The sequence below is a fragment of the Crinia signifera genome, chromosome 3 (assembly GCF_055691185.1).
Source record: "Crinia signifera chromosome 3, ASM5569118v1, whole genome shotgun sequence".
In the NCBI taxonomy this organism is placed as follows: domain Eukaryota; kingdom Metazoa; phylum Chordata; class Amphibia; order Anura; family Myobatrachidae; genus Crinia; species Crinia signifera.
Window position 1 is genome coordinate 287020679 of NC_139219.1, and position 22379 is coordinate 287043057.

A 22379-nucleotide genomic window follows, 5' to 3' on the forward strand; every position below is an offset into this window, starting at 1 on the left:
CCTACCCTCTATCTGCTGCTCTCTTAGCATGTACACTGGCACCACTAACACTGCCCCTCCCCCACCTAAACCCTCTTTTATCATGTGCCCCCCCTGTCATTTTATCCTGGATCCGCCCCTGCCTCTGGGTGTATTAGCACCATAGTCCATGGGCATCTTAGTAGGAAGCCAATCGGGTGCAGCAGTAGCATAGACATGGCAGTGGCTGTGTAAAAAGAAACAGCCATGGCTGCAACTGTGCCCAACTTTGAATCAGTTTTCATAACTCTCTCAACTGCTAAAGTACATACTTAGTAAGTACATACATACAGTACGTACTAAATTACAACAGGTAACAAATGGAAATGTAGTATTCATGTTAGTTGAGGTAAGGATATATTGGCATCTACAAATAAAGCTGCAGCTTGTACCTTTGGTCAGTGCATCAAGGGTTTTTTTAAGCTTCGCTCCCAAGTACATAAACGCATCCATTTTTTTGGGCAGAAGGCGGAGATCCTTCGCAGAATCTTTGAAGAGCAAATCTTTTCCATTAGAGGAACCAAACAGTTTACACTCTGTTTTTTTCTGAAAGAAACAGAACATTAATATTACATAAGGAATGAACAGTAACATCTATATATATGTCTAGTGTCCGTGTGACTTCGAAACACTGCCTTCTGTTGGCAGCGAGTGACACTACATCTTTTTCTCCCTCACACATTACACAAGAATAATAGTTTATGGGCTTAATTCAGTTAGTATACAGTATGATAAGCTGCTCGCAGGAGATTAGCAGTCTTTGGCTTGGCTACTCCGGAAAAATGGGATGGACACGCCCCTGTTTCTGGAAATATGCCCCCTTTTGTCTCCGTGTACATGCCCCCTCCTGACTGTCTGTCTATGCCTCCTCCCATCTACCTGTCAGTCCATCTATGCCCCATTTGGTGCTCTGTCCATCTGTCTATCAATGCCAGCAACATCTGTCTATACCCCATATGGTGCTCTATACGTCCGTCTGTCCACCCATGCCCATGTTATCCATTTCTGCATTCGACTGTGCTCCCTCCTATCCATCTATACCCCACATGGTACTCTATCCATCTGTTTGTCCATCTATGTTGTCTATCTATACCCCCATATGGTGCTCTTTCCATCCATTTGTCTGTATAAGTCCCCTCCCATCTGTACATCTATGTCACCTCCCGTCCATCCATCTGTCTCTCTATGCCAGTTCTCTTCCGTCGAACTATGGCATTATAAAGTGATCTGTCCATCTATGCCGCCGCCCCATCCTGTCTTATAGTTGGGTAGCGTCTCTCCTGCTCTCTCTTTTTACCCTCTCTCTTCCTAACGCTCCTCCTCTCTTTATACCACTCTCTCAATGTCTCACGCCCTGGTAATGTCTTATCAGTGTCATCACTAGACACTTGTTGCCCCCCCGCAACTTTGCTGCTGTTACTAAAATAACAAGATTGTCTTCTATACATTTATTGAAGGTCACAGCAGCAAAACAGGATCTAATGAATGGCATCACTGGCCCTTGGTCCCTGGTTCTGGTTAGTATAATCGCTGGGTCTGTTCCTACATGTGATAGTTCGTACATCCATGCAATGTAATAAATGATTGGATTGTGGATAGGGGTGATTTTATCACATCACATCCGCATCTGAGATGTGGAAAATGATAAATCTGCCCCTAACATAGGTATTAGTCTAGTTGTACCTGAGCGTTTTGGAGAAATTCAGTAATCACTTGAATGATGTTCTCATCGGCTCTGGACATCACAGCGTGAGCTGGTATCTTATCCCAATAACAATCCTTATACTCTTTGATTGGACTTCTTGTATTGTTTAAGCACAGCAGCTCATAACCCTTATTAAATTCATCTGAGGGACAACGGTGAACCAATAATGAAGGCAGTATATTATCTCATTCTATGCATAGCTGTATTCATATTGCTTGTGTAATGGCTACAGTAATAACATAGGGGGTTATTCAGACCTGATCGGACGGCTGCAAATTCGCAGGCCATCCGATTATTGATTGACTGTGCATGCAGGTGTTCCCTAGAAAGGAAGTCATGTCACGTCAGCTGTGGCCCCGAATAGCCTGTATATATTGCAGCCGCCGAGTCTGTCCTGGGCTACGCACAGACTGCACACAATCATTCAAATAATCATTTCATGGTGACCGGGTTTGCAAATGGATTTGCAGGGAATCACAGATCCAGCTCCCGTTCACCAGCCATGGTCAGCAATTCTCTGGCTTTCACAGGGTGGGGTTTCACTCTGATCGCAGGGCTCTGTAACTTAGCAGAGCATCGAGCAGGCCTGAATAACCCCCATAGTCATGCATACATTGCAAATATATGGGGCAGGTGTATTAAGCTTTGGAGAGAGCTAAAGTGGATGGAGTCAAAGTATTAGCTAATCATCTCCTAACTGGTATTTTTCAAGCACAGCCTGTAACACAGAAGTTAGGAGCTGATTGGCTGGTACTTTACCTCTGTCCACCTTATCTCTCTCCATGGCTTAGTACATCTAGCCCTATAGGATAGGTATAGCTTTAGGTGTTGTGAATGTACAAACTGGTGATAAAGGGCCCTATTCAGACCTGCTCGCTATGCTGCATATATTCACTGCCTAGCGAGTAGGTTAACGCATCTCCACCGAATGGCCGCCCACCCGCCGCCCAAATACCCTCACTAGCATGCGAACGGATGCATTGACGTACACATCAAATAATTTTTTTCATTCATGTGACACATTTGCAGGGGCACGTCTAGCTGGTCCATGGGTATGCCCACCATATTCTGTGGGCATAATCATAAAACACCGGGTGGTCCCCTGTGTCCGCCCCCTGCACACCCATCCTGGAGCGAACGCCCCAGCGAGTGTGAAACTCACCGAAAGGTGTTCGCTGCGGGGGCATATTCATGCATGCGCAAACCCCAACAATCGGCCGGATTGGCGAATTCAGCCCGCACCGAGTGGATCTGAATCACTCCCAAAGTACCAAGAGACCGGTTCTTAACTACCAAGTTACAGGCTGGGTTTAACAAAGACAGCTACAGTAGGAGCTGGTTGGCTGGCAGTTTATCACTCTCCACATTTTCCCTGTTTGAAGCTTAGAGCATCTGGCCCATTATGTCTGCAACTGTCTGATCTCTGTTGGCTTTTTCAGATTAATTCATTAGTTCCTACAATTCTATCGCCAATTGCTGCCATGTGGGCACGAGACGCTCAGGTGCCCCATTCTGACGGAGCCCGCCACCGCCCTCCACCCGCTCCCCGTCACTCCCCCATCACCGGCCGGAGACTCCACTAACCCTGCCCGTCTCCCTGAAGCGGAGACGGGCAGGGAATCTGATCCCTGCCGCCGAGTGACTGGGATGCGCAAGTGTGTGAGAGGCTCACGCATCCCCTTCAGATGGAGGGCCTCTCCGCCAGCCAGCGCCAGCTCAGGGAATCTAAATTGATGAAATTGACTTTTAGTAAATATACCCCCTGATCGGAGTAATTCTAATGTAATGCAAGAAGAGTGTGGATTCTGCAAGCTCCCATCTTGGGAATGAGTGTTTATATGATTTAGGTATAAGTATCTGCGCTATGAAAGCAATGTGGGGTTTGTTTTCCTTTAGATCATGTCGGTGTTATATCATAAAAAGAGAACATTTACATATTTTATTTACCTGGAATAATGTGCTTTCCGAAGGCCACATCTCCCTTATCGTCTTTCAAACACCTACACAAATAAAACACATAATACTTGGGTGAAAATTGGGCTGATCGCTGTGACAATGAAAGTTAGGTTTTGTGTCTTTTGTTATTTGAACATGACTTATGTGTCAGACTTTCAATAAGTCTGTTAGTAATCAGGACACCATGGCTGTTGCATGTTTCTTTAATGCAGACTTGCAGAAAACTGAAGATACAGAACTGCAATTTATGCACAAACCAACACAAACAATAAAAAGTAAATCCGTTGGAACCCTTCCCCTTATACATACAATAGAACTATTATTTATTTATTATTTATTAACAGTTTCTTATATAGCGCATACATATTACGCAGCACTTTACAGAGAATATTTGTCCCTGCCCCAGTGGAGCTTACAATCTATATTACAGACCACATGTACACACAGACATTCTAGGGTTAATTTGTTGGGAGCCAATTAACCTATCAGTATATTTTTGTGGGAGGAAACCGGAGTACCCAGAGGAAACCCACGCAAGTCCGGGGAGAATATACAAACTCCGCACAGTTAGGGCTATGGTGGAAATCGAACCCATGACCTCAGTGCTGTGAGGCAGTAATGCTAACCATTACACCATCCGTAATACCATATTCACATCGAAACTAATAACCGGGTACAAGCCGTTTTGACCCGGTAATTAGTGCAATGTGAAAGTGGTTATGCTGTCCCTAAAATGGGTAGCAACACAGCGGTTTGAACAGATAGGAAAGCAGAGTTCTTACCAGTTTGTTGCTGTGTTGCTTGGTGGTGTGAATGGGTTAAACGGTTCGAGTGACCCGTTTCCCGTTCACTCAATGCAGGAGGCAGCGCTTGGAGCAGCGGCAGCTCTAAGCGCTGCCTCCTTCCCCGACCCCAATGATGCGCCGACTCCCCGCTGCGCCCCTGATGACATCAGCAAACCGGCATTATTGCCGGTTCACTATGGGGACGTGAACATCCCAAAATGAAGGTTCGCGCCAGGACTGACCCATTTCAAAGTCCCAGTGTGAACTGGCATTTTGCTATGTGAAAGCAGCATAACATACCTCCCAACGTTAGTTTGGAAGTTGGGACCTGCCACGCCCAAGATGCAGCCAGCCTGAAAAAGGGGTTTAAGCCCCATGGGTGGGACTTCTGGCATAGGGAGCATGGCTTAGCGCCATAGCCCTGTTATCGTTAATTTGGGGCTATGCCCAGCACTCCCTGACAGCCAGAAAACCTGCGCCAGAATGCCATATCTATGAGGATGCTGGTACCCCGACAGTCCTGCCCCGCAAAAGTTGAGTCTCTGCAGCACTCCATTGCTACTTAAACTGAGGTCGCAACGCATACACAGATCAATTTGCCATTTTCGAGGATCTGTAAGGGAAGATGAATTAGGCCCACAGTTTGCTACATCTATAACATAAATGTGTTTTTTTTCCCAAAATAAGGGAACAGAATAGAGCAGGGGGGCCATACAACATCTCAAGGGCTACCGGTGAGAGAGAAGTGAAATTAGTTACTGAGTTTTGATATGCTGTTTTTTATTTATCTGATTCACTCATTTGGATGGATGTGCAGTAATGCATGGAACTTGGCTATGATGATTTGGTGTTTAGACATGCACCTGTTGTTTGTTCAGCACAGTTCAAAGGAGCTTCCTGAGCTTATCACTGAGGCCTTTTTGGACTGACTGTGTTTGCACTGAGCACATAAATCCGTAGAGCAAAGGGGGCAGTGGGTCCATTTTTAAGGCTATTGATAAACTAGTCATTTCAACACTGCAAAAAAGTTTAAAACTTTGCACCACTTTGAAATTGAATATGAGACATCCCAACATTCTAGTTTTCAGAATAATCCTTTTTATGGCAGGTGCGTAAGTTCATCCCAGTTGCCCGGAGGCAAGTTTGAGTTTGTGTTCCAGGGGTATTCGTATTCCTCATTTTCCAGCCGTATATGGCAGAAGCCTCCATGGATCAGTCCCTGCAGCTCCGGGGTTAAAGAGCCGGTCCTGGTTGCAGAAATTCATGGTTCAAACCAAATAGGAGATCCCCATCATTTCTAAACCGAGCACCAGGCTCAAAGGCCGGTCCTGGTTCCCAAAACATGAGGGACAAAATGACTAGGGGTCCCCCATATTTTGAGAACCAGCACTGGGCACAAACAGCCAGCAGGGTAATGCCACAGCCGGGGGAACTATTTACTATATATTTTGTACTAGATGAGATCTAGTACAAAATGTATGTGCAGCATGCGCAGTGCATCTCATCGCACCCAGTATGTGTAGGGGCACCTTTAGTCTGACCCTACTGGTCATCTGCGCCTGAGGCAGGCTGACGCACAGACCCTTCCTGAAAATGCCTGGCGATTTTCCTGGCACTCCCAGAAAACAGCAGGTGTCCATTCCAAAGGCCAGCTTACTGTCAGTCAAATCACAGGGGGATTGTGATTTCAATCCAAGCGCTATTTCTGTCGCTATTTCCCCTTAGCGAGCGATCATTCGATAATCAATTGATTATCAATTCACATGTTAGGGATCCAGGAGGGTATTCAATCTGTGCCACTATTTTCAACGGTGGAAATAGTGGCAATCAGATTGTCGTATCCACGTCCACTTTTCGTCAATCCGAGGCTGTTTTCACTGATCCACGGACTTTCCGACACTCGAAACATTGAACTCCAACTGTCAATGTACTGTTGGATCTGACAAAAACTGCCCGGAATTCTGAGTGTCGGGATGCTCCAACAGTCGGAATCCCGGATTGAATACTTCCAATCCCTGAATCAGGCCCCTAGTTAGAGAGTAAAACCTTAAGTCTCATACCTAGTACAGTAAGGTAATTCATAGGATGGCAGGCGGTTCCTCATACTCACTTTCGTGCTCCGCTGTAGCCATAATACGGCTCCTTGTCATTTGCTTTGCACTTATTTTCCCCCTGCCCTGCGCAGTTCTTGCACAAGGTGGCCTCACTGGCGCCGGGAGCGCAGGCACCTGAGAAATATCCTGAAACAACTGAATAGAAGAAATGCAATATAAAAATTAGAAGCTACAGTATGTATCTACAGTGACAAAAAAACTATCGGGTGCAAAAAATAAATATATATGTTCCATTAATTCTATTAGTTCTATTAAATTATCAAAGGATGCTCCCAATGGCAATCAGCAAGTTGCTCAATTAGAAATAGATAAATAAAGAAAAGATATAAACAATTACCAAAAAATATACTTGTGTGTGTGTATATATATATAAATTTGTCCTTCCTTCACCTGCTCTGCGAGTCCCTAAGTGCCCTTCTTCTCCAGTCACTGCATACTAGGGGCTGCAAAGCTCCATTGGGTGGCTATTTTCGTTTTGGGCTATACCAAAGTCCTGAGTGCCGGACCTTCTCCTTGGATATATATATATATATATATATATATATATATATATATATATATATATATGAGGGGACGCGCATAACTTCACAGGTATACGCGGCCCCTCGCCACGCTTCGGGTTGGCGTCAATAGTGGGGTGGCGTTAACAATGGAAGGGGGGGGGGGCATTAACCATACTTAATACCCATGAGGGGGCATATACAATGAGAAATTGGCCATATTGACCCTTTTCCCATTGTTCCCTATGTAAAATCACGTCGATCGCATCGCATGCCATTATAATGTCATGCGACCGATGCGATCAACGCGATTTTAACTTTAAAACTCATTTAACATTGTTCTCTATGGGAAGATCACGTTGATCGCGTCGGTCGCATCACGGCCCATTATAATGGGCCGCGATGGACGCGATCAACGCTATTTTCTCTTTACCGGCAATTAAAGCTGGTAATTGACAGAAAATAGCGTCCATCACATGCCTTAAGTACCTTAACTTAAGGCATGCGATCAAACCCGACGGGCGCCGTGCTAGGAAACAAGTACCACAAAATGTTATTTATATAATAAACAGTATATAGAAAGGTAAATAAGCAAATAAAAACAAATACAGACAATGTATAAAATTTATTGGTAAATACATACCCTCAAAAATTTGAAGGGCAGAAATCGGTACACATTCAGAAAGGGGGCGTGGCCTCATGGGATGGAGGCATGGCATCACAAAAAAGGGGCGTGGTATTACACATTATACCACACACCGTAATGCCCATTACACAGTGTGCCACACATCATGATGACCATTACCATAATGCCCATTACATATTTGACACATAATTGCTGCTTACCTACATGCTCATTGTCATATAAGTGTATGTGTCAGCTCGCCATGCTTTGGGCACGGTGTATTTCTGCGCTCGGCACAATTGAATAATCTATTGGTATGTACACACGGTCAGATGTGCCTTAAGATGCGATCCACGATCCGATCAGATCGGATCGGATCGCAAGGCACATCCGATTTGCATACAAGTCTGACTATATAGTGCAGATCTGCACTATATAGTCAGGGCAGACAAGACTTTCTGCCTTGCGATACGTGAACGCGCATCGGAATCAGATCGGGATCGCAAGTGTTAAAACCCTTGCGATCTGCATCCGATTCCGATCCGATGTTGACTATATCGTCAACATCGGAAGGCAAAAAGTACAGTGTGTACACACTATAAGTCTATGCTATATCCACTTGGATGGTAAAGTATGAATAAGAAAAACTCTTGTCGACCTTTTGACCATGTCCACCTAATGCATGTTTCCCTTTTTAATGTGTCGACCTTTTGAATGTCGACCATTAGTGGTTGACCTTTTGACTGCCGACTTAATAACCGCATACCATGCCTATGTACATATTTTTCACCTGCTAGGCCAATATTTGACAGTGGGGTAGTAGATACATGAATCAGTGATAAGGGAGGAGAAGTGATCCAGAGAAGAAGTGGGCCATGGCAACCAATCAGCTGCTCTATGCAATTTATATTATGCAAATTACTATAGTTACTTCAGTGCTGATTGGTTGGCATGGGCCACTTCTCCTCTGGCTCACTTCTTCTCCCTTATCACTGCTTCATACATCTACCTAATGCCTCATTTGTTGAACAGTCCTAAATCTACATGACAGTGACGGAATCTCTTATATATTTAGCCAGAACCGTCACTCACAATCAGTGTAGGTAACGGTGGGCGGGCTTCCACGGGTGATTGACAGGCCCGTCCACCGTTAGCCACACTGCAAAACCTGGCCACTTCCGTTCTACACACTATTTTATTCTACACAGCAGCTCCCACACTATCCGCCCCCTCCTCGGTCGCCACTCCCCATGACCGCCCAAAGCCCGCCCCACGGCTACACACCGCTCCCCCCCCACGCATCCCTTCCTACACACAGCCTCCCAACACTCCCCATGCCCACCCATCCACGGCCAAACCCCGCCCCACGCCTACACACCGCGCCCCCCCCAGCCTCGCTCTCCGGACGGACACCCTCACCGCCCCTAGATGCCAGGCACTCAGCCCAGCCTCTACACCCCATCCAAGGAACAACCCCCCCACACCCGCACGGATCATCTGCCTTGCGCAAACAAACACCCTTTTCTATGCAGCGGTGGCGTCCCCCCGTCACCCCCGCTCCATAAATCTGACCTTGCCTGAACGCAGCAGTTTCTGGCAGCAGAGACAGGTCCGGTAACCTAGCGGCGTGTGCGTGAGCTTCTGCTGGGTGTCAGCCCCGCCTCCCGTCACCAGCCGCTATTGAGGGCTCTCCGGGGAGAAGCATCCCCATGACACCTTCCCCCATCAATGTCCGCTGTGCAAATATTATCCGTGCCGCCGGCCACCTCCGCAGCAGCAGCTAATCTGCTATCACCTGCAGAAAAGCGCCACCCTGCAGCCGCTGCGCAGGGCCTGCCGAGGCCACTACAGCAGCCCAGATCTAAGCAGGACTGATTGAGGCCCTGCACCACCGTCTGGAGAATGGAGAAGGTACCTTTCCCTTTCTCTCTCTCTCTCTCTTTCCCCCTCTCTCTCTCTCTCCCCCTCTCTCTCTCTCCTCTCCCCCCCCCCCTCAGGCCCCACTGTCACCCATCTCTCATTGCCTGACCCCCCTCTCTCTCTGCCTAACCCCACTGTCACTCATCTCTTTGCCTGGACCCCCCCCCCCTCTCTGCCTAACCCCCCTCCCACCCAATCCTTCTCTTCCAGGCCCCACTGTCACCCATCTCTCTCTGCCTGACCTCACTGTCTCCCATCTCTTTGCTTGACCCCTCTCTCTCTCTCTCTGTCTGACCCCACTGTCACCCATCTCTCTTTGCATGAACCCCCACTCTCTCTTTATGTAATCCCCCCTCTCTCTCTGCCAAACCCACCCAATCCCCCTCTGCCAGGCCCCTCTGTAACCCATCTCTCTTTACCTGACCCCCCTCTCTCTGCGTAACCCTCTCTCCCTCTCTGCCTAACCCCCCTCTCACCACATCCCTCGCTCTGCCTGACCCCATTCTCACTCTCTCGGTCATAACCCCCCTTCTCTCTGCATGACTTCCCCTCTCTCTTTGTACCTGACCCCTCTCTCTCTTACCCTTAAATCCTCTCTCACCCCCTTCTCTCTATTCCTATAATTTCCTCACTTTCCCTTATCCCCTGACATTCTTTCTTTGTCGCTGACACCCTTCTTTCTCTCTTCTCCATGATTCTCGCTCTTGCTCGCTACCTCTTTTTTATCATTCTCTCTATCTATCTATCTATCTATCTATCTATCTATCTATCTATGGGGGGCACCAACTATTAGCTTGCCTCCAGGTGACATGGACAAACTTACGCCACTGCACCAGAGCACACAGCCGCCAGCTCACCAGGGGTCCCGCTGCGCTCGGCAGCGGCAGGGGTACATGAGAGGCCACGGGGAGCTGGCCAGTGCCGCCAGTTTCCTTACTCTGTCAGCAGAGCGGAGTGGAGCACCAGAGCACACAGCCGCCAGCTCACCAGGGGTCTCGCTGCGCTCGGCAGCGGCAGGGGGGACATCAGAGGCCACGGGGAGCTGGCCAGTGAAGATTGTATGGGTCAGCGGAGCGGCAGAGCACACCACAGGTTTGTGGTCAGCGCACCAGGGGTACCGCTGAATATGCACCCAGCCTTCCCCCACCCACACCACCACCACCCCCACGCTTCACACACCCAAAGCATCCATGCCACTGCCCGTTCGTAACCAGTCCACCCACGCACCTAACCAACACACCCACAGGATCCCTCCACCTTACACAAGCCCACCCAAACACCCTTTCCACCCTCCCACCACCCTCACCCACCCACACCACTACCACACCCACATGCAACCCCCCTCCACCACCCGCGCATCCACTTGCACAAACACAGCAACTGCACCTCCCACACCCCCAGTACACCCATACCCACCCCTCCACCACCAATAGTACACCAACCTTTACCACATCCACAGTACACCAAACCCCTTCCCTAAGCCACACCAAAATCCCCCACCCACCCCTCCAACACCTCCGACACCCACGACCCCTACCACCACTCTTCCACCTACAGCACCCTCGCCCCAGCACCTCACACACCTACAACACCCCCCCAACACACACACACCTTCAACTACACCACCTGCTATACAAACACACCAGCCCAAACCATATTTTCCGCAATAAAGGTGTTCACATGTTATGGGGCAGAGCCCCTTACGACGGTGTGAAGAGCGCCCCTAGGGCGCGATGAATCACCTAGTGTCCTTATAATTTAGGGCTTAAAAATCTACGTTTGAAAAATATTTCAGGCAGATTGTGAAGGTGACACCTAGAAGCGTGGACATGTACTGCTACATCTGAGAGACGTGTCATCAATGACTTACTGTACATCCAAATGTAGATGAGCCCCAGAGCAGATACTATAGCAGACTCTGAAACTGTCTGCTGTATGGAGGCGGACATTTTGTGCTGGTCCGTTCTTCATATCAGAATGAAGCCAGGACGGGAGCCAGGACCACTGTAGCGCTGACAGGCATCCCAGCTCCCACCCGCGCCGATGACAGCCGGACTCCCACCCGCATTGCTGACAGCCGGACTCCTGAGTATGTAAGTATACATGTAGTATGTATGTATATGTGGCGGGTGGCGGGCGGGGGGGTGGGTGGGGTATTTGGGAGGGCGCACCAGAAACCTTTGTGGGGGGGCGCAATTTTTGAAGTTACGCCACTGCTTGCACCTATGGTAGTTACGCCCTTGATTGCTGCTATTTTATGAAGTCAGCTGTAGAATTCAGGAGGGTTGGCTGCTATGATTTAGGGGCATGGTAAAGCCTTTGTGGCTGGATGCATCTGGGCATTGCTGCAATTTTCTGAATGTGAATGGGGGCTGTTATGCCGCTGAAATGTATCCAACCTATAAGTGTAGCTTAAGGAATGAGATTTTACCTTTCTCAATAGACTGTTCCTCAGGTCCTTTCCATTGTATCTGACCCGATGCCAGTAGGTTTCCAATTGGACTGACCCAGCCGGCTGCTCTATTTACCCCAGTGTGACAGGATCTCTTGCCCTTGAGTTCGTCAAACGTAAATTTACTTGATGATTTCACGAGAGCCACGACATAGTAGCACGTATCTATTTCTGCAAAAAAAGATATGAATGCATTACAATGTTAGTCAATAGCTGCTTATTAGCCATTATTCAATTAGCTGGGAACTAGTGACATAACTGAGACATGCGGCGGGATGGAACACAGTTCCAGGTCGCTGGTTGTGTGGCATGCTGGCCGAACGGGGACAATTTATAAAGGCAGAGTTCCGTCAGCATCCCACACCTCTGGTGACCTCGGAGGTGTATGACATCCAGGGGCTGTCTGGCAACTTTTAGCCTGGGGGGCAAGTCCAGAGCACTGGCCCATAAGTAACAGTGCATCATAGATTCCTGAAGATCCCCCCCCCCCCCCCCAAACAAAAAAAATATTGCTGCAAATAGGCGGAGAATAATTCAGTAAGAGGACTGAGCTACAATCATGACCCAACATGATGAAAATCCATCCCAATGTATAATAATAATAATAATAATAATAATAATAATAATAATAATAATAATAACAGAAGGACACCACAGGCTGCTCCTCCTGTATAATCATAACAGAGCACAACACTCAGCTTCCCCTGTATATCAATAATAACAGGACACCATAGGCTGCTCCCCCTGTATAATAATCATAAGAGACCACCAAATGCAGCTTTCCCTGTATAATAATAATAATAACAACAACAGGTCACCACAGGCTGCTCCCCCTGTATAATATTATCAGGACACCACAGGCTGTTCCCCCTGTATGATAATACGAGGACACCACAGGCTGCTCCCTCTGAATAATAAAGGACACCACAGGCTGCTCCCCTGCATAATAGCAGGACACCACAGGCTGCTCCCCCTGTATAATAACAATACTGAGAGGACACCACAGGCTGCTCTCACTGTATAATAACAGGACTGAGAATACACCACAGGATTCTCCCCCTGAACAGATGAGATGCAATGACCCGGGGCTGATCTCGAGGATGACAATGCCGTTGGACCGACACCGGTGAGGCTGCAGCACTAGGGAGAAGTAAGGTGAACGCACCTCTGTAGCGGCTGTGGCCTCCTGCACTAGACATTTCCTCAGTGCAGGAGGCCGGCGGCCATATTCATAAAGCCGCAGCCATGTTATTAAAGCCGTGGCCGGCGCTGCAAACAAGAGAAGATGTGGACAATACTCACTGGACCACCAGGCAGCCCGCAGCACTAAATGATAAAGCGGCCCGGGGGGGCACCAATGATGGGTTATGGAATTTTATATCTATAGGTCTACAGTCATATGGTCGACCACTAATCGTCGACTGTCAAATGGTCAACAGGGTCAAACGGTCAACTGTCGAAAAGGTCGACTGTGAAAAGGTTGACAGGGTCCAATGGTCAACAGGGTCCAAAGGTTGACAGTGAAAAGGTGGACATGGTCAAAAGGTCGACATTCAAAAGGTTGACATGTGTTTTTCATGGTTTTTGGGTGTCTATGTCGACATAGGTCAACATGGACACAGTCTAAGTGTTCCGAGTCCCCTCGCATGGCTCTCTACACTCGCCATGCTTTGGGCTCGGTGCCTCGCTGTTGTCGGCACACTATTGTATTATCCCTCCATGTCGTAGTGGATGGTAGGGTATGAAATACTGCCTGTCGGCATATGTCGTCTATAAAAAATTTGTAAAAAAAAATGAATGTTGACCTTTTTCGTGTCGACCTTTTGACCATGCCGACCTTAGACCATGTTAACCTTTTGGCCCTGTAACCTTTTGCCTGTCGACCCTTTGACCCTGTCGACATTTGGACCCTGTTGACCTTTTGAGCCTGTAAACCTTTTGACTGTCGGCCAATAGTGGTTGACCTTATGACTGTCGACCTAGAGTCATTCTATCATGAGTCTGGATACCCCGATGATGTCAAGATGTTCCTAGTTCCTAGGTGATACTTAATGCTTGAACATTTATAAATGTTTCAAATTGGATTTTACTGGTTTGATGGGCATGCTCAGTGCTCCATAAGCAGCTGGGCATCTATTCAGTGATCCCTGGTTGCTCTGCAGAGCACTGGTGACCTCCGGCTCTCCCGCCACCCTCTGGACACTGCAATTAGTGGGACTGCCCCGCTATAAGCAGGACAGTTGGGAGGTATGGTTTAATGGCAGCAGAAACTGTGGGTGGCATGTAATAGAATGAGATTTTTAGTCATGTTCCAGAATCGCACAAATTTTGGACAAAATCGCAAATGTAATAGAATGCGAATTGTACTTGTATTTGTCATTTTGTGGAACTACAAGTCCCAACGGGACCTTTAATGGCCTGCATGAAACATAGAAACATATTGACGGCAGATAAGAACCACTTGGCCCATCTAGTCTGCCCCTTTTTTAAACATGTTACCTCAAACCATATTTGATCCTTATTTCTTTGTAAGGATATCAATATGCCTATCCCATGCATGTTTAAATTGCTCTACTGTATTTGCCTCTACCACCTCTGATGGTAGGCTATTCCACTCATCCACCACTGTGAAGTAATTTTTCCTCAAATATCCCCTGAATCTTCCTCCCTCTAGTTTCAGTGCATGTCCTCGTGTTCTGTTGGTCATTATTTCATTTTATTTCTGCTCAGACAACATTGAATTAACTTGAAAATTGATACCCAAATGAAATCAATTTCGAATTCTTGATTTGACAATTAAGCTGGTGTTCAAGAAAGTTAAAGCAGTCAATGTAGGTGTTAAGGTGCGTACACACGGGGCTATCAATATATTGCAAGCAATATATTGCTCAGCAATCATATTGCTCAGTGTCCCATGTCACACTGCCGGAAGAAGAGGCAGTGGAAGTTGCTGGTCGGAGGAGCATGCTCCTCCGAAAAGCGACCATTCAGGGGCTGAAAACGGGAGCGCGCACTCGGCAATTTATCCCATCGCTGGCATTATGGTCGCTTAGCGACCATAGTTCCAGCGGTATTTGCAATAATCGCCCCCGTATGGTGCATAAGGGGGCCCGCGGGCCCTTTAATGCCCCGCAGGCTGGGACTTGTGGTTCATTAAGTCCCAGCTTGCAGGGGAGGCTTGCTGGGACTCATAGTTCCACAGTTTAAAACAATAGTTTATATTTCTATTTTTTACACCAAGATCAGCCCAGTGGCCACCGCACAGGGCCACCGGGGACAGCACCAGGCTTCAGCCTGGTCAGGTAAGTCCTGGAGGGGGGGGCCACCGAGCCCGAAGCGTGGCGAGGGGACGCGGACAGCTGTGAAGCCCGCGAGGGGACGCGGATACCTGTGAAGGTATCCGCGTCCCCTCGCGGGGCTCGCTGCGCTCGCCACGCTTCGGGCTCGGTGGCTCGCTGCGCTCGCCACACTTTCTATTCTCAACTCCACGCCGACGTCGATAGTGGGGGTATGAAAAGGTCGTAGGACGCGTACCGCCGCCCCTCGCGGGCTCGCTGCGCTCGCCACGCTTCGGGTTGACGTTGATCGTGGGGTGGCGTTAACAATTCGGGTGGCTTTTATACACTTCAGGGTGCCTATTTGGCCTCTGTGGCCCATTTAACATTGTTTCCTATGGAAAAATTGGGTCAATTGAGGCATTGAACAGGAAAATCTGGTCAATTGAGACATTTAACATTGTTCCCTATGGGAAATCTCGGGCATCTCGTCGGTCGCATCGCACTCGATTTTTTAGTGCATTCAATGCCCGAGATGGCCATGATGGGCGCCCTTCTAAGTAAAGAGTACCTTTTTTTTACACACTGCAGCCTGCACGGATCTGACTGATCCGTGCAGACTGCCAGAAAAATTTGTATTAGCGGCCGTATATATGTGCCGCTAATACGAATGTATACGACATCGGAGGGTTACAAAGCAGTCGTATATGACTGCTTTGTAATTTCCCCTCCGGAACACGACTTTGCATACAACTGAAACAGTCGTATGCAGTCGTAGGGAAAATACTAATACGAAAAACTAGGTTTTTCATATTAGTAAATTTCCCCCGAAAGTGCACGTATAGCAAGTGCCTCTAATGCCTGGTACACACCAGAACGATCCTGATTGTTAGTAGATTGTTAGCAGATTGTGCAATGGTCGCATGATCTGTTGGAGCACACAATCTGCTAACGATATTCTAACTATCTACATCCAATCCCAGTCCAATCTGAGTCTGTATCTAGTTGAATGGGTCTTGCACAGATCCAACCAGCAGCAGGTAGGATCTGTAAAACGACCAAACGACGGCGGGACGCGAATCGGATTGGAATTGGACCTAAACATGCAAAAACATGCCCAATCTACATACAATCTACATACAATCGGTTGGAATTGGATCCAGATTAATGGGATTGAGCCCTAATCGTCCTGTTGTGTACCCTATATTAGAGTCCTCTAGATATAACAATCTTGGTACTTGTGTAGTTTCACGGCGCCAGCATGGCGCCGTGAGCAGGGACAGATTTGTGACTAGGCCAGTGAGGCACGGGCCTAGGGGCGGCACCTATTAGGGGAGGCATGGCAGGCTGCCTGTGAGTCTGATATGTTATGTTAATAGTTATCACCAGTCCAGTCCAGTCTGATTGACATGACCATGCAGCAGCAGCGGCGGAGACAGCAATCAGTGGTGAGTGACAAGCCGCGCCATGCCCTACTCCTGTTTTATTAACTATTAAATACGCACTGCCCTTTTGTCTTCCACCTGCCGTGCGCTGACAACACCGCTGAGGCTGAGTTTACTAGACCTCAGCCAGTAATCTCTCAAACCGTAGTCTCCCGGGGAGCAGTAGATGCCCGACGGCCGGGGTGGAAGAGCCGCCCGGCGGCAGAACAGCAATGGCTGCCTGTAGAGCAGCAGATGTCTGGTGGTCGGGGTTTAGGAGCCGTCCGGAAATCAGAAGATGCTCGCGGGCCGGGAGCGAGTGCAGGAACTGCCCAGGGAGCAGCAGGCAGTCATCAGCCAGGGAGCATGAGACGTCTGGTAGCCAGGGAGCAGGTGGCCGGAGACGGCAGAGAGCAGTAGGCGATTGGTGGCCGTGGAGCAGGAGAGCATAGCACGCTGCTGGGGAGCAGGAGACTGCCAATGCTGGTGAGCAGACCTGCCCCCTCTCTCAATTGTCTTCTCAATCTCACCCGTCACCTCACAACCCCCTCCCTTTCACTCCTATCACCTTACCCCCCTCCCTATCTTGCCCCCATCACCTCACCACCCTCTCTGTTGCCCCCATCACCTCCCCACCCTCCATGTTGCCACGTCACCATTGCCCATATTTGTTATTAACAATTATGTTAAAATAGAAAAAGGGGGGGGGGGGGGCAGTCAAAAATGTTGTGCCTAGGGGCGGCCTGACCCCTAAATTCGCCCCTGGCCGTGAGTCTGAGTCCCCTTGCAGGGATCACTTCGCTCGCCCAAGCTGCGGGCTCGGTGGCTCGCTACGCTCGCCACGCTATTTAAAATCAACTCCATGCCAACATGGATAGTGGAGGTATGAACTATCCATGTTGGCATGGAGTTAAGTTACTTTATTTTACATAGTTTGTGGCGAGCGTAGAACCCGGAAGTAGCACGGGGCCATGCTGGCGCCGTGAAACTACACAAGTACCACAATCTTTATATAAGTATTAGCATACATACATAAGGGAACTATGACTTTATCGCATACTTTATCTCTCACAGTATTGCTTACAATCAGCACACTGGTTCACTGTGTATCGGCAATGAGCCTTTTTATTGATAATATTCAAGTCAGTGTCCCTGAAAAAAAAAAACTCTTACTGCAAAGAATTGTTTTGTCCTGCAGTAAGAAGTTGATAATAAAAATGTGTCAGCAATATAAAGAATAGGGTTTCCATAATCATAAACATACAGTCTTGTGCGATTATACCCAACCTCCTTGCAAAAGATTTATCAGAAAATGTACAGTACATGAAATTATAGACTTCCAGATATCTGTATCTTTACTACAATTATTAAGGTCCTATTTTACACACTCACCGGGCAGTTCGTTGCGGCGAGGGAGGGCTGGGGATGGACAGGGGTGGAAACAAGGCTGTAGCAGGGCAATGTCCAGCTTTTTAATGGTGTCCCCATGAAAATGCTGGGTGTTCCCTTGGTCGATGCCTGGGGTGGGCTGATGTCACAGGATGTAAGCGCCCGCCCCATCTTATAAATAAAGGTCAGTCAAGACCGACTTTTTTTTTCAAAAGGGAGAGAAATTAGGGAGGCAACTGTAGCACCCCAGTGGGTTGCTAATCACTATAAACTGACATTGTGAGTATCTGCCTAAGGTATGGAGCACTGAGGGTAAATTGAGTGCAGGCCCCTTTAATGCTACCAGCAGGGGCGGGATCAACCCAGCAGGATGATTGACAGCTTTGAAGAAAAGGTAGCTGTATTGGCTAACAGAGTGTGGGGTCAAGAGGTGAAGCAGGAAGAAGCAATGCATGCATAGTTGCCAAGTCAGCTTGAAACAAGCGGATTTGGGCTTGTTTTTTTCGTGAGTCGCTTATTTTTTTTGATGGTTGCTTGTTGCTTGTTTTTGGGCTTATAATTTTTTTTAGTAGCTTGTTTTGGGCTTGTTTTATTTTGGGCTTCTCTGTAATTCAGTTATTCAGCACAGAGATAAGGGACAAACACAGGTGAGAACTAGGCTTATAGAAATGGTAATGACTCTCATTATCTATGTTGCGGCTGGTGTGTATTCTCTAGGGCTAATCTGATTTTAGCAATGATGCTTGTAGTAAGATTGTTCTATCTTTTCTTAAGATGTCCACACATGGTACAATTTATCCCGCTCACATCGCACAGCACAAAAAGTATGTGCTCACTAGATTGCATTGCAGCGCATTCAAAACGCATGCGATCTAGTACAAAACGTACATCGCCTGTCGCACCATGTATGGTAAATATTTCTCAGTGCGTACAAAGGACAATGTTCACTGGAGATTTTTCTTTAGAGAAAAAAATGAAAGTAAAAGATCTCATATTGGGGCAGATGTATGATGGCGCGCTATGGGGGAGAAGGGGAAATCAGTGCATGTTATGTGCACCGATACCGCTTCTCCCCCATGTAAGAAGGAGCCGGTGTGCACAGGCCGCTATGTAAGGTAAATGTATGAACGGTCCACAGCGCTGACTGTTCCATCCCCTGCTGCTATCCGCTTCAACAGCTGCAGGGTGACGAAGCCCTATACCCAAACCAGTGACATCACTGTCCCTGCTGCTGGCTTCGGGCTGCGCTGGGATCTCACGTGAGTAGCGAGATCTCACGCATGCCCAGTACAGCCGGCCATGGGGAAGGAGTCAGCGCGCAAGTTTGTGTTCGCCCACTTCGGCAGACAAGATGTTAATACATCTTGTCGATGTCCCTTCCTGCTTTGCCTCATCAATGAGGCGAAGCAGGAAGTGTTATAGTATTCTTTAAAAGCCAGTTTTGTGCTGATAAAATATCATTGTAAATACATTACATGTAGATTGTATAAATAATACGTAAAATATCTACCTATCTATAGTCAAATGTAAGTTGGGCTTGTTTTGGGGCTTTTTAGGATTAGATTGGGCTTGTTTTGGGCTTGTTTTTTGGTCATCAGTTGCTTGTTTTACGTTTCAGAGTTGGCAACACTGAATGCATGTGGAAGAGAGAGAGAGCAGCAGCAGCATGGTGTCTGAGCTGAATGGAACTGAGGTGTGAAGAGAGTGACACAGAGAGAGTTCTTAATCTCCCCAGCTAATCTGCCAGCCATCCCTGCTAGCAATAAAAGTGCAGGCTACTGAGTGGGACACAGTGGAAATAACTGCTAACAGCAGCAGCAGCAGCAAGGAGCAAAGACACACAGAGCCCTATGTGCTCAGAGGAGACCCTGCAGAGCAGGACAGCATGCAGAGTGGAGGACACTGTAACAGCCTGTACCAGCAACATCCAATAAAGCGTGAGTCTGACTATAACACCCCTGTGTAAAAGTGTGCTCCCCACTAGATCCAAGTTTGCACCACTCACCCCAACTCCAGTATTAACAGAGGAAAGAATCCACAGAGAACTCAGGCAAAAGATAGCTCCTGGCTATAGAAGTGGGTCCCTGTCAGACCCCCCAGCAGAGTATAACAGGACTGCCCTAAAAAGACTGTAACCTTTATAAAAGGATCTCTCAGTAGACTGTGAATGCAGAGACTTCATTTAACCCCTTCATGCTTTGAATGTGGGATTCAGCATTAACCAAGCCCTGTCTAAGGATTTGAGAACACCTAAATGAGTTGGCCTTGCACTGTTTTCAGTTAGCAAACCTATTGCAAGACTCTCAGCCTCTGACCCCCAAATAAAGACTGTGCTTTACTGCTGACTGAGCCAACCTGAAGAGACTGTTACACATCATTTGATCTGCAGGATCATTACAAGGAATAGTGACTTTTGAGTTGTATCTGGGTACCCAGTAGTAGGATGATATAGCAGAGTCTAGTTAATGTATGCAGCTATTGCACATAATAGTAAGTGTATTGTGAAGAGAAGTTTGCATATATTGCAGAGACACAGATTGTGTTACAAGAATTGAATTGTTCATCGGATTGGATATATTGTACTCTTCCGCTAAAGATGTGTACAGAAGTGTGCAGTGCTTTGTTTGCTTGATACCATAATTGCCGTTATTACTGAAGGTGATCATTTATACCCTCACCAAGAGTCACAAAATAAACCGTTATAATTGTACCAACTTGTCCATTCATTGTGAGCAGAAAGACTCCTGACCGAATTGGAAAAGAAGAACTGAAGTAACCTCACAGTGTGAACTCCACCCAGTTCAGGTAAACCGGGCCACCACTGGCCTTGGGGGTGTCACATATGGTGTCACGAACAGGATCGGACATGGAAGTGCATAAAGGCAACCCCACTGCAGATGACAAAGCCTTTAGGGAATTGTCTGTAACATTGGATGGACTCCTCAAAATGACTGCAGAGATGAGGAAGACCCTAGCCAACCAGAGAATAGAACAGACTGTATACAGAAACTGGGAATGGCGTTCAGAACGCAGAGTGAAGCACCAATCCAGATGGGACGTTACCCAGGAGATGGGAAGATGGGGGACTAATCAGTTTCATGCTCGAGGGAGGCCAATATGTTGGCAATGTAGACAAAGTGGTCATATTGAGAGGCATTGTCAACAGTCCTCAGGAAGACCATCACGAGGAGGACCACCCTGGGAAGGACGACCCAGAAATGCAGGCCCATCTGCAGTATTCCAAAGCCAAATGAGAGTGTCTGGGGTACATAATGCTGTGGCTGGTGAGCTAACCAACCCAAGAAGGATCTCTGGTCGTGTCGTGTGGTTCAGTGTACCACGTGGGTACGGGTTCATCAAGAGAACAGACACCAGACAAAGCGTGTATGTACATTTTACTGCCATTCAGAAAACCAACCGAAACTGGTTTCGGAGCCTGAGAAGTGGCGAAATGGTGGAATTTGAGTTGGCAAATGGAAAGAAAGGTATCAAGGCTGTACACGTGATCAGTCTAAATGGGGCTCAGGTGCAAGGCAACAGGCATGCTGCAGAGGGCAGCCAGCATTGGCGCTGTCCACCTTTCAGAGAGCATTCACGCTACTGCCAGCAAGATTACCATTACAGTAAAAGTAGAGAGGAACCAAGTGAAGTTCTGCTGGTTGAGGAAAGACCCCGGGGAGGTAACAAGATGCAACCGAAGCTGCAGGATGTAGTCAGATGGCAATTTCCCCCAGAACCAAGAGAACGGGAGGGCAGAAAAAGGATAGAGCACACTGGTTCCAGCACAGCCAACCCCAGACCAACAGATTCCAGTGCAACTCACAGAGAAAGAGCCATTGAAGCTGTGGGGCAACTTGTTCTGGCAGAGAGATCTAGAGCCTTGGAAACCAATAGCAAAGAGTCAGATGTATCAATGTCTGAGTGTAAGGCCCCGGAACAAACCCCTAGTGCAGCTAAGGAGAAGGTGACATGGCTCTTCCCAGAATTGCATGGGCCCGACGTTGAGTACCACACGATAAGCAAGGAGGAGGTCACCTTGTGGTTACAGCAGGCATCAAGAAAGAAAGAAAAAAGATCCAAAAGGAATTTCTACCAGCCAGAAGCACAAGGAATATCTTGCCCGCCAGTTATGGGGATTGATGGTTCCCGTTGCCATTAGCTGTTGATGCGTGAGGACACGCACATGAAAAAGCGTGGGCGAATGTAGCACCCCAGT

At 47.8% G+C, this 22379-nt stretch overlaps 1 protein-coding gene across 1 annotated transcript in view; it reads right to left on the reverse strand.

Annotated features, from left to right (window-relative positions):
- LOC146064651 (serotransferrin-B-like) overlaps positions 1-22379 on the reverse strand; it is a 60261-nt gene that overhangs the window by 26260 nt on the left and 11622 nt on the right. Inside the window, exons 4-8 of the mRNA XM_083178409.1 lie at positions 12055-12246; positions 6575-6713; positions 3671-3723; positions 1702-1865; positions 411-564 (exon numbers count right to left, since the gene is read on the reverse strand). Coding sequence (XP_083034535.1) covers positions 411-564; positions 1702-1865; positions 3671-3723; positions 6575-6713; positions 12055-12246 — 702 coding nt within the window. The remainder of the gene's footprint in view (positions 1-410; positions 565-1701; positions 1866-3670; positions 3724-6574; positions 6714-12054; positions 12247-22379) is intronic.